General features: G+C 44.2%; 1 protein-coding gene and 1 long non-coding RNA gene across 5 annotated transcripts in view; one reads left to right on the forward strand and one right to left on the reverse strand.

Annotated features, from left to right (window-relative positions):
- Positions 1-985: 985 nt before the first annotated feature.
- The window catches only part of Rgsl1 (regulator of G-protein signaling like 1), a 54,725-nt gene continuing 39,726 nt past the window's right edge, over positions 986-15,984 (reverse strand). For 2 of the 3 annotated variants that reach the window (XM_087581713.1, NM_001433217.1), the window contains 6 exon segments: positions 15,906-15,984; positions 15,604-15,728; positions 11,980-12,089; positions 6,496-6,591; positions 3,078-3,269; positions 986-1,271 (listed from right to left, as the gene is read on the reverse strand). The exon segment at positions 15,906-15,984 is cut by the window's right edge and continues 60 nt beyond it. In XM_087581713.1, coding sequence (XP_087437839.1) covers positions 3,178-3,269; positions 6,496-6,591; positions 11,980-12,089; positions 15,604-15,728; positions 15,906-15,984 — 502 coding nt within the window. In that variant the 3' untranslated portion in view covers positions 986-1,271; positions 3,078-3,177. 3 annotated transcript variants of the gene reach the window in all.
- LOC148001689 (uncharacterized) overlaps positions 12,607-15,984 on the forward strand; it is a 30,942-nt gene continuing 27,564 nt past the window's right edge. The window contains exon 1 of one of the 2 annotated variants that reach the window (XR_015636022.1): positions 12,607-12,721. This is a non-coding gene — a long non-coding RNA (uncharacterized LOC148001689). The remainder of the gene's footprint in view (positions 12,722-15,984) is intronic. The other variant, XR_015636021.1, reaches the window with a different exon arrangement.

Below are 15,984 nucleotides of genomic sequence, written 5' to 3' on the forward strand. Positions count from 1 at the left end.
AGAAATGTAGAGATTTTCCACTTTCCATTTCCTGGAAAACCTCTCTCGTCTTTGAGTTCCAAGTGTGTGCTTTGTTCCCCTTCCTTGTGTATATTTTATAACATTGAGGCAATTGGTGTTTTATTTGCCCTTTGAAACAGAAACCCAGAGATAATGATTCACCTTACTGGAAGGTTTGCTTCTGGTGTGTTTGGGCCTCAGTGATTGGGCAGCCCAGAAAGTAGACATCATGAGTCATCTACAAGACAGGGCTATTCTGCCCTCAGTCTTCAAATACTCTCATCCAGAATCACCAGATCAGGCCCTGCTCCCTGACCTCATGAAACTTGGCTAGGTGTGGGGCTGGGATGATAGTGGTAATAAAGATATAATAGACCCTCTATTTTGTGTCACACAGGATGCCTGTGAACATGGGCACTTGTACTATTAGGGCAATATAGAAGCCTCCCTCACCAGGTCCACCAGATTCCACCACCGGGTCCACCAGGCCCCACCCAGGGGCTGTAGGACCCACAAAACACCACGCTAGGTGTTCTGTGTTTTTTAAAAATGAGAAGAGTTACTAGAGATTGACAACAGGGCCTGCGTGTGCTAAGCCGGTACTCTGATACTGAACTACATATTTAGCCCCATTCCCCCCACCCCAAATTGCTTCTATGTATTTGTGTTGCACTGTATGATATTTCAACTCACATATATGATATGTACCATCCATATAGGTCATTGTCATGTCCGTGATTTTAGATATTTATTACTTTTTTTTTCTGGGAACCTCCAAAATCCTTTCTACTATCTAGTGGTGTACTGTTATCAACAATAGTCATACTGTGTTATAGAATTTTGAACTTCTTTCTATCCAGCTGCATGCCTGTGTCTTCTGCTAACCGTCTCAGGCCACCCTGACTCCCAGGGTAACCTATATCTTAGCCCTTATTTCTGTGAGCTCAATCTACTTTAGCTTCAACATATGAGTGAGAACGTAAGATACTATATAGGGTGTATCCTTTATTCTGGCTAATGACCTGTAGACCCGATTATTGTGTAGGGGTGAAGCCTAGTACCCCAAGGTCCTGTACACATAAGCCAATCCCTCTCCTTGAGGAAACATCTGGATCCAGTGGTGGTGGATGTGAGAGACAGATGTCCTCATACTTCTCATGTCTCTCTCCGATGCATGCACCTGCAAAGGCTTCTCTGAAGATGGATCCTTCTGTCTCTCTTCCTCTGTGTCTTTTGGTCACTCCTTGATCTAAATGGGCTGTATGAACTCCCTAAGAATAAAAAAATTAAAAAGTTCTCAAAGCACCAAGAATGACTGGAACATAAAGAGACAGTCATTACTGTTCCCTCTTTGCTGTGGTCATGATGGCTATAATTGATTATTGGTTTTGTTTTCTTGTCATAGGTCAGGAAATTCTAAGGCCAGGAAAAGCAAAGGCATAATTTCATGGCTTATTCTCTCTACTACATGCCCAGTGGTGTGGCCAATTCATTTACTCATGTATTGGGTATGTATTTATGGGGAAACTATTAAGGTGTCACTGGGTTGAGTACTGGGAGTACAAAGAAAAATAAAATGTGGCCTTTGCCCTACAAATTATATATCACATGCCTGTAAAGGGCAAAGCTATAGGAGTATCCCTCTATTAATGATCAATGAGAAAACAGGACAAAAATCAATCTCTCTCTCTCTCTCTCTCTCTCTCTCTCTCTCTCTCTCTCTCTCTCTCTCTCTCTCATGCCCACACATGCATGCCTGCGCACATGCAAATGAAACCACCTTTTCTTTCCTTAAGTGAGACTTGTTGGCTGCTAACAGGTTCAGCTATGTCTTAATCTACCAGGAGAGCACTTAGTGCGGGACCCCAAAGTGGGCATTTCACTAGGTTCTCTTCAGTAACTTTGTGGGTATTTTTGTATCCTCTCTGGTCTCAAGTGCTGGCTTTTACTCTTTTAGGATTAAGTTCTTTCCAAAGATATCAGTCTTAGTAATGAGGCTCTTCTTCATTCCTTTCTGGGATCTTACCTGGTTTTTAAGAATTATAATTCTGTTTCATTGTCAGTATTCTCGTTATGAATTGAGGTCTTGTTCTTAAGCTTCTATCCTGTGAGGCAAGGGAAGATTCATTTTTTCCTTCTGAACCTTCCTTGTGCTGAATACTTGTCTTAGATGGGCCATCCTGGGGGGTCCTTAAAGCACTCTACCTGGGTCTTGCTTACCTCTGACATCCTCTGAGGATAAGCATGCCTACTGTCTTTCACTACCTGCTGCAATTCTAGCCTCACTAAACTTCTTCAGCCCTGGGGGTCATGGGCTCTGTTGTAGTAACATTGTAATGTATTTTATCCCTTGGGAAAGTCTAGGATAAAAGTTATCGGTACAGGACACATTTGTGCCCCCTTAAGAGATTCTTTAGTGTGCTTTGTAGTTCTGTATTCTGTAATGCACAGATACATTGATTAGTTCATAAAATCCTGTGGTTTTTACTCCTGACTTTTTCAATAGATACACAATGAGTCTGGTTACTCTGAAACGAAGCCTGCTGCGTTTGGTTTGGTTTAAAAAATTTTTATGGAATCTATTAGTTGTCAAGTTTTGTTCAGAACTCAGGGAAGAGCAACTGTTTCCGTGCACGGAAAGTTGCAGGGATGTTTATGTTAGGATAAAAATGTGACAATGAACAGGAAGTGCTACATGAGAAAGTCACTTGCCTGCTTAGCCCAACAGCTCCTTCACCCCCTTCCCACTCAAGATTTGCACAGACAATGGATGGGAGTGAGTCCCTGTGAAAATGGAGCACCTCACTTCCTGTGGTACTTGGTGACATGTCCGTCCATCCATCTATCCATCCATCATCCATCCATCCATCCATCCATCCATCCATCCATCCATCCATCCATCCATCATGAGATTTCTCAACAGCCCAGAGCCACGATTTGAACAAGGCTATGGAACTGTGGACTAATATCTTAAGCTCAGGTCAGGTGACCTAACCCACAAACTCATAGACCCCCCCCCAGTCTCAAGGAGGGCATGGGAAGCCGGGGCTCTCTCTCACACTCTGTCCACATCTTACCCGCTATGGTCTGGTCTTGCTCTGTCTGGGCTGTCCCATTCTCCTTTTTGATCTTTCCGCATGGTGCGAGGACATTTTATTTCTGACCAAAAGGGTTCTGTCAGTACTGGGAAGCTGATAAGGAATCATCCACCTCAGTTCTGGACTTGGCATGATTATTTTTCCTCTTTTTTTTTTTAGGGTATTTTTGGTCTAAAAGGACAGACACAAGGGGAAGAGGATGAGGCTGGAGAGATGGTTTAGTTGACAAAGTGCTTGCTGCGCGAGCATGAAGACCCCAGTTTTGGTTCTGAGCATCCATCACAAAGGCCAGGTTGACTGGCCTGGTTAAGGTTGCTGGATGCAGCTAAGATAGATACAAAGGGGCCGGAGAGATAGCTCAGTGGTTAAGAGCACTGACTGCTCTTCCAGAGGTCCTGAGTTCAATTCCCAGCAACCACATGGTGGCTCACAACCATCTGTAATGAGATCGGATGCCCTCTTCTGGTGTGTCTTGAAGACAGCAACAGTGTACTGGTAATAAATAAGCAAATAAATAAATATTGTAAAAGTAAGATACAAACAAAGGAGTCAGAATGCACAGCATACTCCATATCCTGGCAAAGCAAAGACCCCTCCCCTCTGTTCCTCCTGCCCACTTACCGGGATCAGCTGCTGAAGAGATCAATTTTAGCCTCTTATACACATTTATTTCTAGACTAGATTTTTTTTGACACTTGATAAAAGATCTTTATTTAACGGATTGTGTGTTTACATATTTGAGTTACGCCATAGAAAAACCAAAAGCACAAGAATGACACATTTAACTATTGTAAACATCATCTAGCCATTCTGTGTCTTAGTTACTATTCTGTTGTTATGAGGAGATACCATAGTTGAGGCAACTTATAAAAGAAGGCATTGAATTGGGGCCTGTGATCACCGTGGCAGGCACAAGACAGGCATGGAGCTGAAGCAGTAACTGAGAACTTTACATCCTGATCCACAGGCCTCTGGCCAAGAGAGAGACACTAGACCTGGCATGGGCTTTTGAAACCTTGAAGCCCACTCCCAGTGACAGACCTTTTCCAATAGGCCATCCCTACTTCCATAAGGCCACATTTACTAGTCCTTCTATCCTCAAGAGGAGATACTGAAGGAAAGGCCATCCAGTGACCGGTCCACGCACAGGCACCAAACCCTGACACTATTACTGAATCCATGTTGTGCTTGCAGACAGGAGCCTAGCATGGCTGTGCTCTGAGAGGCTCTACCAGCAGCTGAGACAGATGCAGATACTTACAGCCAACCACTGGACGGAAGTCAGGGACCCCTGTGCAAGAGTTAGGGGAAGGATCGAAGGAGCTGAAGGGGATGGCAACTCCATAGGAAGAACAACAGTGTCAACTAACTGGGACCCCTGGGAGCTCCCGGAGACTAAGCCACCAACCAAAGAACATACATGGGCTGGTGTCCATGACCCCTGGCACATATGTAGCAGAGGACTTCCTGGTCTGGCCTAAATGGGAGAGGATGTACCTAACCATGTAGAGACTTGATGCCCCAGGGAAGAGGGATGTTTGGAGGGAAGTGTGTGTGAGCTAGAAGTGGGTGGGTGAGGGATGTGGGTGTGTGTAGGAGCACCCTCTTAGAGGTAAAGGGGAGGAGGATGGGGTGAAGAACTCTGGGAGGGAGGACAGGGAGGGGGATAACATTTGGAATGTAACTGGTAAAATAGTTTTAAAAAAAGTTCCACTCCCTAGTGATTAAGCATGCAAATATATCCACGCTGTGGAACACAGTTTGGAGTATTTTGCTTTTCTCAAAACCAAGGGGTACCTTGTAACAGCATTGTAACAGGAATGTAGGCTCCTATACTCTGACTTTCTAGCTGCTTAAAAAAACATACTGATATTCTTGGAAGCGAAGCGTTTATGAATGAGTGAAATTAGACATATCTTTTACCAAAAAATTTAAAACTTCTTCTCCTTCTCTTCTTTTTGAGAAAGGATCTCTCTACGTACCCCTGGATGGTTTGGAACTCACTATGTACGCTAGGCTGGCTTCGAACTAACGGAGATCTGCCTTCCTCTGCTTCGACTGAGTGCTGGTATTTAAAGGTGTGCACTGTCATGCCTCGTCCTGTTTTATTATTCTTAACTGTGCATGTCTGTGTGCACAAGCTGTGTGAGAAGAGGTGCCCCCTTCAGAGACCAGAGGTGTCAGGTCCTCTGCAGCTGGTTAATACCTGATGCGGGTGCTAGGATTTGAACTAGGGTCCTCTCCAAGAGCACTGCAGGCTCTTAACCACTGTAATATGTCTTATTTTATAGCTATAAAGATCTAAATTTAAAGGTATCTTCATTCTGTATAAGTACATATTCTTTTTTTTCTTTTCTTTTTTTCGGAGCTGGGGACCGAACCCAGGGCCTTGCACTTGCTAGGCAAGCGCTCTACCACTGAGCTACACTGAGCTTAAATCCCCAACCCCACATATTCTTTTTTTAAATAAAATAGTTATGGCCGCATGCATGGTTTAAATCAACCAGTTTGTGTTGGGTTTGAAATTCATCATTAGGATAGAAAGGCTGCATTGCATTAGCTTCTACTTTTGCAGTAAGAAAACGTGGGCTGCAGAGTTGTCTGTTTCACATTGCAGGGAAGGGGCTGCTAGGCAAGCGGAGATGAACTCATGCTGTAGGGGGTCCCGGAGACCTGGTTTGCGTGATTCGTTTTCTTTTTCTCAGGAGAGCTTTCATTTGGTTATAGAGGCTGTACACGATGTTAGTCATATAGACCCGTGGAAGTAAACATCTTGCAACGGGACCACTAGAATCACAACCATCCTGGCATTTCATGCCTTAGAGAAGCAGAAAAGCCTAACTTCCTCCCCCAACACAAGCTAAGAACCGGGATTCTGTGTGGAAACAAAGGCGGGTTTGATGCTTGGGAGTAAAGTTGACTCTTTGAGTTGGAAGATGGGGAAGAGAGCATACTGTGCTCTCAGTAAGGGAGGCAAGGACCAGTCAGTAATGAGGAGCATAGTGATGGGAGCCTCCAGAAAGCAGGATGGAGATGTGTTCAAATCAGCAGGTGGATGCTGTGAAAGGAGAAAGCCTTTTGTGGTCTCTTAGAAAAGATTTTGTGTTAGGCTCAAAACAGACTGAGACAGAGGGTTTTATGCCTCTTCTTCAGAAGGCTACAAAGGAATGGACAAGACACGATTATTCAGGTAGGAGCTGTGCACAGAGCCTAGAGGGGAGTCATGAAAACTTCTTACACATTTTTCCTACTCACAAGCTATACAGCCTTGAACAATTATTCATTTACATTAGAGGAGCTTAGTCTCTTTATAATTAATAGGAAAATGGGCTGATTTGGACTCAGAACTACCCTACCTGGCCAGGGAACTTTTGCAATCAGTGAATCTTCAACTCACAGTTTTGGAGCGAATTTGTCAGTACATCCCGGGGATGCTGAGGTCTAAACCACTCGATACCTCTGAGCAAGCTGAATCTTAAGACAGTATGGTCACCTGAGAAGAAAGGAGGAGGCACATTAAAATTCTATATATAGCATCACTCAGAAAACAAAACAAGATTTTCTCAAGTAAGGGCAAAAGCCGCTGTTTAACGTCTGCAGGTTATAGAACGTCAATGACAGAACATTATCAATAGCCTGACTTTGTATCTGCGATCAGGGGTCTGGGGCTGACAGTGAGAAGCACATCTCAGGACTCCTCGGCCCATGTGACTCTCTAGGCTTGGGGCCCTGACCCCATAATTCAGACTCTCCTGCTCCTCTCTTTTTTATGTTGCGACTGAATAGGACTTTGGGGTTTATTTCTATGGAATCCTATTCTAGGAAATACAGTAAAAGTGGGGAGCTCTTTGGCCACCACTAAGGCAACTGGTCTCAGGAGGAGAATTCTCTGCTTGTCCTGCCTATCACTTCCAACCTCAGTTTCCATTGTCCCCCACAGTTCATCTTTGCTGTCAGTTTGATTGGGTATTTCTGTGAAGGTGTTTCCAGAGGTGTTTAGTCCGTGAGGCAAGACCCTCTGAGTAAAAATGAGGAAGTGAGCTGAGAGTTAGCATTCTTCCTCCTCTGCTTCCTGTCGAGGATATAGCACGACCAGCTTCCTGCTTCTTCTGCCATTCCCCTCCCAGACAGTTCGAATCTCCTTGAAATGTAAGTGAAGGCAAACCCTTCTTTTAAGTTGCTTATCGCAAGACATTCAATCGCAGATGTCTTACTGGCTTTTCCTTTTGCTCTGTTGAAACACTTAGACAAACTCAACTCAAGGGGCTTAGACAAGAAGATGGGGAAGTTAAGGTGGTGGGGACAGGCAGCAGATGGTCGGGATGCACCCGCAATTAGAAGACAGTGAGGCAAACGCTGCTGCCCAGGTCCACATCTCCATTCATTCAGTCTAGGATCCCAGTCAGGGAATGGCGGTGCCTCAGGGTGCAGGTATTCCCCTTCAATTACTCCAGTCAAGACGATCCTCCACACAGGCGCTGAGGGGCTTGTCTCTTGGGTGATACAAGATTCCACCAAGCCAACAACTCGTACTAATGACCATGCTCCACCCACTGTCAAATTGACACTCAAACATACCATTTTTAAAAATTACATTCTTATTTATTAATGTGTCTATGTGCAGTGCATGCATGCATATGTATGTATGTATGTATGTATGTGTGTATGTATGTGTGTATGTATGTATGTATGTATGTATGTATGTATGTGTATATGTATGTGTGTATGTATGTATGTATGTGTGTATGTATGTGTGTATGTATGTGTGTATGTATGTATGCATGTATGTATGTGTGTGTGTATGTATGTGTGTATGTATGTATGTACCACAGCACACTTGTAGAAGTCAGAGAACAACCTGCTGAAGTCGGTTCTCTCCTACTGTGTGGATTCCGGGATCAAACTCAGGTCATTAGGCATATTTACCAACCAAACCATCGAACCATCGCTCTCAGGCCATAACCTATCCCTCGTGGCCACTGGCTCAGAGGCATCTTGTAGCATAAAGGCACTCAGCTCAACATGGAAAGTCCTCATAGTCATTAAAATTTCCAAACTTTAAAAGTCCAAAGCCTTAATTGTTGAGCTTCTATAAAAGACACAAACAAACAAACAACAAAAGCAGGGGCCAGAGATAGGGCTTCCCAGTTAAGAGCACTCTTAACTGTGCTCTCGCAGAGGACCTGGTTCCGTTCCTAGCACTCACATGGTGGCTCACAACCATTTGTAAACTCAAGTCCCAGAGGCTCTGACACCCTGTTCTCTCCTCCTTGGGCAAAGCATTCATTTACATAAAATAAATAAAGTTTAAAAATCCCTCTAAAGTTAAAACAAAACCCAAAATACATACTTGCTGTTGTACCCAGATTGTAAAAACACCAAAGGGACCACCAGGAATCACAACCCAATGTAATCCCATGAGGGTCTTTATTCAAGCTAGAGCTGGGGCCACCAACCTTCCTGATGGAACAGGAAAAAGAATACACCCCCAGTTCTAAGTGAAGGGAGTTTATAAAGGAAAACACCGAAAGCCTTGGCATTAAGTAAGAGGGTAAATGAATGTTGATCTTTCAAGCTAATTGTTTTATAGCACCTGGTTAAACCATGAGGAGGGAGTATACATCAAAAAGGAGAACCTTGACCTGGGAAAGGTTTGTTTTCTTAGCCCACTCTGTTATCAGCCAGCTGCATCTGTTGTGTCTCCAACTGCCAGGGACATTTCATAATTTTGTTTCTCAGGCCTCAAGGGAGGGGGTCAGGCCTCTCTAAGGGAAAGTTAACTTAGAATGGAGTCTTAAAAACAAAATGGAGTTTATTCTGCTACCTCAGTCCCTTCTCTTGCAAAACATAATACATAGTAAATATTCCTTCTTCAAAACTGAAGAATCAGACCTGGGTATGATGGCCACACTTTAGGGAGACAGAGGATCTCTGAGTTCAAGGCTAGCTTGGCCTACATAGTGAGTTGCAGGATAGCCAGGACCAGGGCTACAGACAGAAACCCTGCCTTGTAAAAGAAAAGCAAAACCAAAACTAAACAGAGCTGAAGTATTGGGGCATAGCAAGGAGTGATTAGACCAAAACCAGCCCCAAATCCTGCAGGGAAAACACCAAATCCTGCAATTCTGTATTTAGCATCTAGGGCTTATGATAAATTTGACTGGGCTCCACAGGGCTTAGGCAGGCCCACCACTTCTGCTCCATATCTGCAGGGCACATACCCTCCCTCTTGGGCTAGCCGTGCTCTCCTACAGTTCTCCTGGACATTCCACAGTGCTGGCATCCAGTATCCTAGAGTCTCTACTGCAAATTCAGTTTCACCTTTACATCCACACAGTGGTCTCTCAGTGCCTCCTTGTAGGAACTCTGACCATGAAACACCTTGACTGGCCTTAGTCTGAAACAGAGGGTTAAGACTACATGTTCCTCTCAATATTGTGTCTTCCACACCTCCAAAATTTTTGTCACATGGATGACACTGTCTGGTCCCCTTGGACCACGGCTGCATTGGCTTCTGCTCTCCTTTCAAGCAAGCCTGCATCCTCCCAAGGTTAGAGCTTTTGATGTGTGAGGTTCTGTCCTCAGGATACCTTTCCTACTGCCTTGGGGCAGCGTTCCTTGGTCCCTCCAGTCTCTTCAAATAATTGCATCCGCTTTCTAAGCGCCAGTCTGAACTGTAGGGGTTTGGTCCACTGCTGCTTGTGTTTAAATGCTAATACTGGCTCCTGAGATCTGGTTACCCTGAGGAGCAGAGCCTCACCGCACACCAAGTGATAAATGTTGCTCCCCAATTTAACTGGTCAAAGGTAGGACTTGAAGACTGAGGGGGGCGGTCTCAGGAGAGATCAAAGGGAAGAAGAAAAGATGTGGAGAGTGGCGGAGGCTGCCATGAACCATGATCACATGGTGAGAAACAACAAATAACAAGGGACATATGACTGAGAGGTAAGTTGGCATGACTCCAAATCTGCCCAATCTAGGCTTACAGGTTGTAAATAAAATACCCAGAGAGTATGCTTTTATATGGACTAGCTGGATTTTAATTCCTATTACACTGAACGTTCTCCTATCTTAAAACCTCCTCTGCCAGACAAACTAGTCCACTGTCTTTAAATCCAACTTCACTCAAATTTCCTGGACAAGGGTAGAATGAAGCCGTATTCTTAGTCAAAGCATCACGCAAATGGCACCTAGTGCAGTTCCTGATAGAGTCCTCACTCCCTTCTGCTGAAGTCTAATGAACTGGGCCTCCACTCTCTGCCGCACCCTTGAATCACTTTTGAGGAAGCACTTGCTTGTTAGTGCTTTTTAGGGGCAGAAAATTCTTTGGCCCTTTCCTTTCATGAGTTGCTGTTTACTTGCTTACAAGGGTGGGTTTTGGCCATGAGGTCACTCCCCTCTTTATCTCAGTGCAGACCAGGCCTCCCTTTGGTCTCCTTTTCTCTTCCAGCACACATAACTTAGCTCCAACATTAAATATCTGGGTGCCAAAATTTTCAAGACCAAAAGCAACTTGGGAAGAAAAGGGTCTATTTCATCTGATAACTTACAATTGGTCCTGAAAGGAATTCAGGGGAGGAGCCCGGAGGCAAAAATTGAAGCCAAGGCCATAGAGGAAAGGTGCTTCCTGGTTTGCTTCTCATGGCTTGCTTAGCCTGCTTTCTCATACACTCGGGACCACCTGCCTAGGAGTGTCAGGTGTGGTGAGCACTGTAAAATCAATCATTAATCAAGAAAATGCCCTACTGACTTGGCTCCAGGCAATTCAATAGATCATTTTCTCAACCGAGGTTTTCTCTTCCCTGATGACTCTAAATTGTGTCAAGTTGGAAAAAAGTATAATCAGCACAATGACTTTGTGCCAAGAAAACCACCTATGGATGAGAGAGTTAATAAGGTGGGGTGTGTGTGTGTGTGTGTGTGTGTGTGTGTGTGTGTGTGTGTGTGACTTTTCTATTGCTGAGATAAAACACCATGACCAAGGCAACTTATAAAAGTGTTTAATTGGAATTATGGGTTCAGAGGCTTAGAGTCTATGATAGCAGGGTGAGGAAGGGGCTGAGAGCTCACGTGTTGATCCACTACCACGAGACAGAGGGCACACTGGGAATGGTGCAAGTCTTTTGAAGCCTCAAAACCCACTCCCTAGTGACATATCTCCTCCAACAAGATCATACTTCCTAATTCTTCCCAAACAAACAATTCCACTAACTGGAGACCAAGCACTCAAAAATATGAGCCTATGGGCTCATTTAAACCACCACCACCATCACCACCACCACCACCACCACCACCACCACCACCACCACCACCACCACCACTACTACACACACACGCGCATGCGCACATCTTATAAATACATATGTTCTATAAATATAGATTAACAATAAGTATATCTCATTAACAACCATAACACCAAGATACTCAACACTTTCAACTTAACTCCTACATTTCCCTTACATTTTCACGTATATACATGAAAATTTGTACATTTATCACTGTGTATCTAGTTTTCACTTATTTTCTCACTTAACTCAATAAAAATGCATACTTCTTGAATGCTAAGGTTCTCATGGTGATAGTTGGATGGGAGCCTCCTGAACAGCTGCCAAAGAGGTTACGGTGGCTCTGCATGTGGAGCAGGGGAGCAGGATCCCAGGACGCCCTGCCCGGTTTGCTCTGGATGGCACCCCTCGTCCTTAATATCATACAATGAGCACTAATACTGCTATTTCTCTAAGGGCCAAGTTAAGGTGATGACCACTACAATAGCCACCACCTTTGTGCCCTGTAACTCTTAGAGTTAGCTCTTTAGACTTCTGTTCTCTCTTTACACATCTCTGGCTGGAGAAATGGGGCTATGGACCCAGGGTGGACTTACCTCCACTCCATGGTGGGTACTTGTATACAGATTTGGGAGGATTTCTTCCGTCCTCAAACTTCTTCCCAATGTACTCTATATAGGAGCGTGTTGCCTTCCAGCTACAAAACCTGTGGGAAGAATGGCTGCCAGTTACACAGAAGGGTTGGAATGACGAATATAAGGGCAGCTTGAGTGGGACCAGCCATCCAGACTGTGGGGTGTCCAGCAGAAGGAGAGAGATGGTAAGATCAGCCATTCAGACTGTGGGTGTTCAACAGAAGGAGAGATATGGTATGCTGTATTGCACTGGAAGTGCTGCCTGTCTAAGGACATTCTCCTTGTCCAGGCTTGGCTCCAGTGGAGGACTGACCTGAGCATTATGTGGCGGACTCCCTTCTGGAACCACAGTCAACAGAGTCTGTAAAGAACTACTATGCCCAGCCTGGGGTATAGTTAGCTGTGCCCCTTGAGTGTCAGGCTTTGTAACCTCTGTCTAGTGTCTAAGTTACCCAGCATATCCAGCTGGGATCCCGTGTGTCTCTTCCTGAGAGTTCCACTCCTGGATCCCAGCATGCTTTTCCCCCGGAAGATAACTGGTTCCTCAAACTTGTATATTTACTGTCATACTATTACTTGTGAAATGTTACTTCCCAGAAGATTTCAAAACACTCAACACTTCCTCTTTGGTCCCTTCCTCCCAGGACTCCTTGGTTCGTAAGATTAGGTTTAATTGTCTGCACTTGAACTCCCTCAGCTTGAGGTAAGCATGGTTCTTGCCTGCTCCCATCTCCTGCTCCCCAAGGGCCAGACTATTCTGTTACAATTGCTTTGCTCCAATAAGCAAGGATGCATTGTTTACCCATGTAAGAGATGTGTGTGTGTGTGTGTGTGTGTGTGTGTGTGTGTGTGTGTACCTGTTTGCCTGTATATGTACCATATGCATACAATGCTCATGTTTGCCTGTATATGTACCATATGCATACAATGCTCATGTTTACCTGTATATGTACCATATGCATACAATGCTCAGAAAGGGAGCAGAAGGAGCCACACTCCCCGTAGCTGGAGTTATAGGTGGTAAGCAGTTGGTTGTAAGCTGCCTAATGTGGAATTGATTTCAGGTCTTCTACAAATGCTCTTACCTACTGAGCCATCCTTCCATCCCCCCTCAGCCTTTTTTTTTTTTAAAGAAAAAGGGAAACACAGTAGCCAGACCAACTAGATTGTCATTGAGGATGCAAACTATATGAGAAACCCAGAAGAAGGCTCTTGTAGAACCCCAGACTTGACAGTCAGCTGAGACAGCTCAGGCCAGACTGTGAAGACAATTCTCAGCAGGACAGGTTATGAGCCAGAGGTACACAGTTGTGCTGGGAGCCAGCCTGGCCTGGAATGGGTTGAAGCGGGACACAGTGTTGGATGTAGCTTTGAAGACTGATGGTCTCTGGCCTTCTAGCTCTCTAACTATACTGAATGCTTGCTGATAACTTCTAGAAAGTCCTAGCTATGGTTAAAAACTGCTGGCTTAGACTGGAGAGATGGCTCAGTGGTTAAGAGCACTGACTGCCCTTCCAGAGGTCCTGAGTTCAATTCCCAGCAACCATATGGTGGCTCACAACCATCTATAATAGGATCCCATGCCCTCTTCTGGTGTGTCTGAAGACAGTGACAGTGTACTCACATACATGCAATAAATAAATAAATCTTAAAAAAAAACAAAAACAAAAACAAAACCGCTGGCTTCTTTCTCTTTAACTCTGTGCTTTATTTAACTCTTTATGCTTAAATAAAAGCCAGGGAAACCTAGCTCTTTTTTACTGTTCTGTGCTAAAAAAAAAAAAAAAAAAAAAAACTTAACTCTTTCTTACTGTTCTGTGCCTCATTAAGCATTGGGGAAACTTAACTCTTTATTACTTGTGCTTTAATAAACGCTAACATTTGGTGATTAACACATACTGCTTAGCAGCGGAGAATTAATTAAAAAGCTGGTGGTGTTCCTGTCTCTAGTGAGTCAACCAGAAACCTCTCTGGCTAAGCTGGTTAAACTGGTGAACCAGAGAGGAAGGAAAGGAAAAGAATTAAGATGTTTACACAGGCAGATATGTATAGACACATACACATTCAAACATTCATACACCCACACTCTGGCCAGGCTGGACTGTCTGTCACCATCAACTCCACAAGTATTCATGCATGCTTACATATATACATATGCATACACACAAATATATAGACAAAAAGACAAATGCATTTGGATGGATGAATGGATGGATGGATGGGTGGGTGGGTGGGTGGATGGGTGGGTGGGTAGGTAGGTGGGTGGGTGGATGGATAGATGAATGGATGGATGGATAGGGCAAAACTCTCCAAGCAAACCATTCAACCAACAACTTTCTTTTCTCCTGTGTTTTTGTACCTTCTTACATAAAAAGTTCTCTAGAAAATTACCTCAGAGATAAAATGTTACATAGAATTGGAGTTACAGAAGGATGCTGATAGTAAGTTCAAAGCCGTGTTTCATTATAATATGCTCATTATAAGTCGAAAGCAACCGTTTTTACATGGTCTTGCCTTATCACAGTACACACCTATGACTTTATCCTTAGACCTAAATGTTTTTCCTTGAACACAAATTTGTCCCAAGCCTATTTCTCTTAGTGTAATTATGAAAGCTCATTGTATTTCTTACTATGCAGCCTTTACTTACTATTCGGAAGAGTGGACACATTCTCTTCTTGATTCTTACCTTATTACATCTTTCTAGCAACTCAGACCATCTCTAAAAACTTTTTTCCTAAAATTGTTTGAGTCAAATCAGGAATTCTATAGACTTGTTATCTGTTTGTCTATACAGCGTCTCTACAAGATAGTCCATCTTTGTAGGTCTGCAGAGATCTGCTCAAAAGGGTGGGCTAATACCTGGTGATAGTTACATATTTAATAATAAAAGGAAAAGGACATTAATAGCAGGAATCTTTCCTCAAATGTAGTCTCCTCCCCCTTGCCTAAAGAAGCAAATCTATCATACCTCAGCGTCCATGGGGGAACCATCACAGGAAGGTCACCTGCTAGTTCTCAGCTTCTCCCAGTTGGCTCCTGGTGCAGTTGTGTTTGGTTGACAAGTATTTTGGTAATTTAGGTTTTGAATTTTGGCCCTCATTGGCTCCTTGCCATGTCTTCATTTTAAGTTTAAAGTGACGTTTGTCATTTGTCTTTTGGGAGAGAGGTGACATAAAACTGAGTACCAACTTCTCTCCATGCCTCAGTGATGATTAGGTGAAAATAGAACGGGAAACTGCTCTGGCCTAAGGTTCTTTACCACAGACAGTTTCCGCCTTGACAGATTTTTGTCCCTCAGGAGCTGCAGTCAGCCTCATGCTTAGTGGAGAAGAGTTTCGGCTTAGGTACAAACTCATGCTCCTGATCCAAGGAAGCACAAGAGGAGGAGAGGTGTGGAGCCAGCATTCTGGCTTTTATTGTTCTCACTCTTCTGTCCTCCTTTTAACCCCAGGCATGCTGGTGGAGCTGAGTGGGTAGGGCAGGAACAGCCCTCCTAGTTCCTCACAAAACTGGGGATGATGGGACTCAGGAAGGCAAAACACTGTTTGGCTTGGTAGTCAGTGGGTAGGACAGTGGAGGTACCTTTTCCAGAAGTACATAACGACAGGGAAGACGGACATGATGGCCCCATGGAAGATGGTCCTGTCTAGGTGGCCTTCTGTGATGGCAGAGAAGATGATGTCCTTCTGAGACTCAGAGATGTTCACCTACCCACGGGGTGGAAGCATGTCACTGTTAGAGGCCACAGGAAGGGGAAATGACTTCTATTGACCCTTAGCATCCCCTAAAACACCACCTCTCCAGAGGCAGTTTCCTGTGGTTTTGCTATGAGGTGCCCAGTGATTCAATCTTAGGGTTTTATGGAGGAATGGATCACCCCTTACCCTCAGCTTTGGAGGAAGATCAGAAATCAGGTAAAGCTTCAGAATAATGTTAAGTTTAGACCGCATCAGGACGATATCA

Source organism: Rattus norvegicus, chromosome 13 (genome assembly GCF_021556685.1).
Source record: "Rattus norvegicus strain SHRSP/BbbUtx chromosome 13, alternate assembly SHRSP_T2T, whole genome shotgun sequence".
NCBI lineage: Eukaryota > Metazoa > Chordata > Mammalia > Rodentia > Muridae > Rattus > Rattus norvegicus.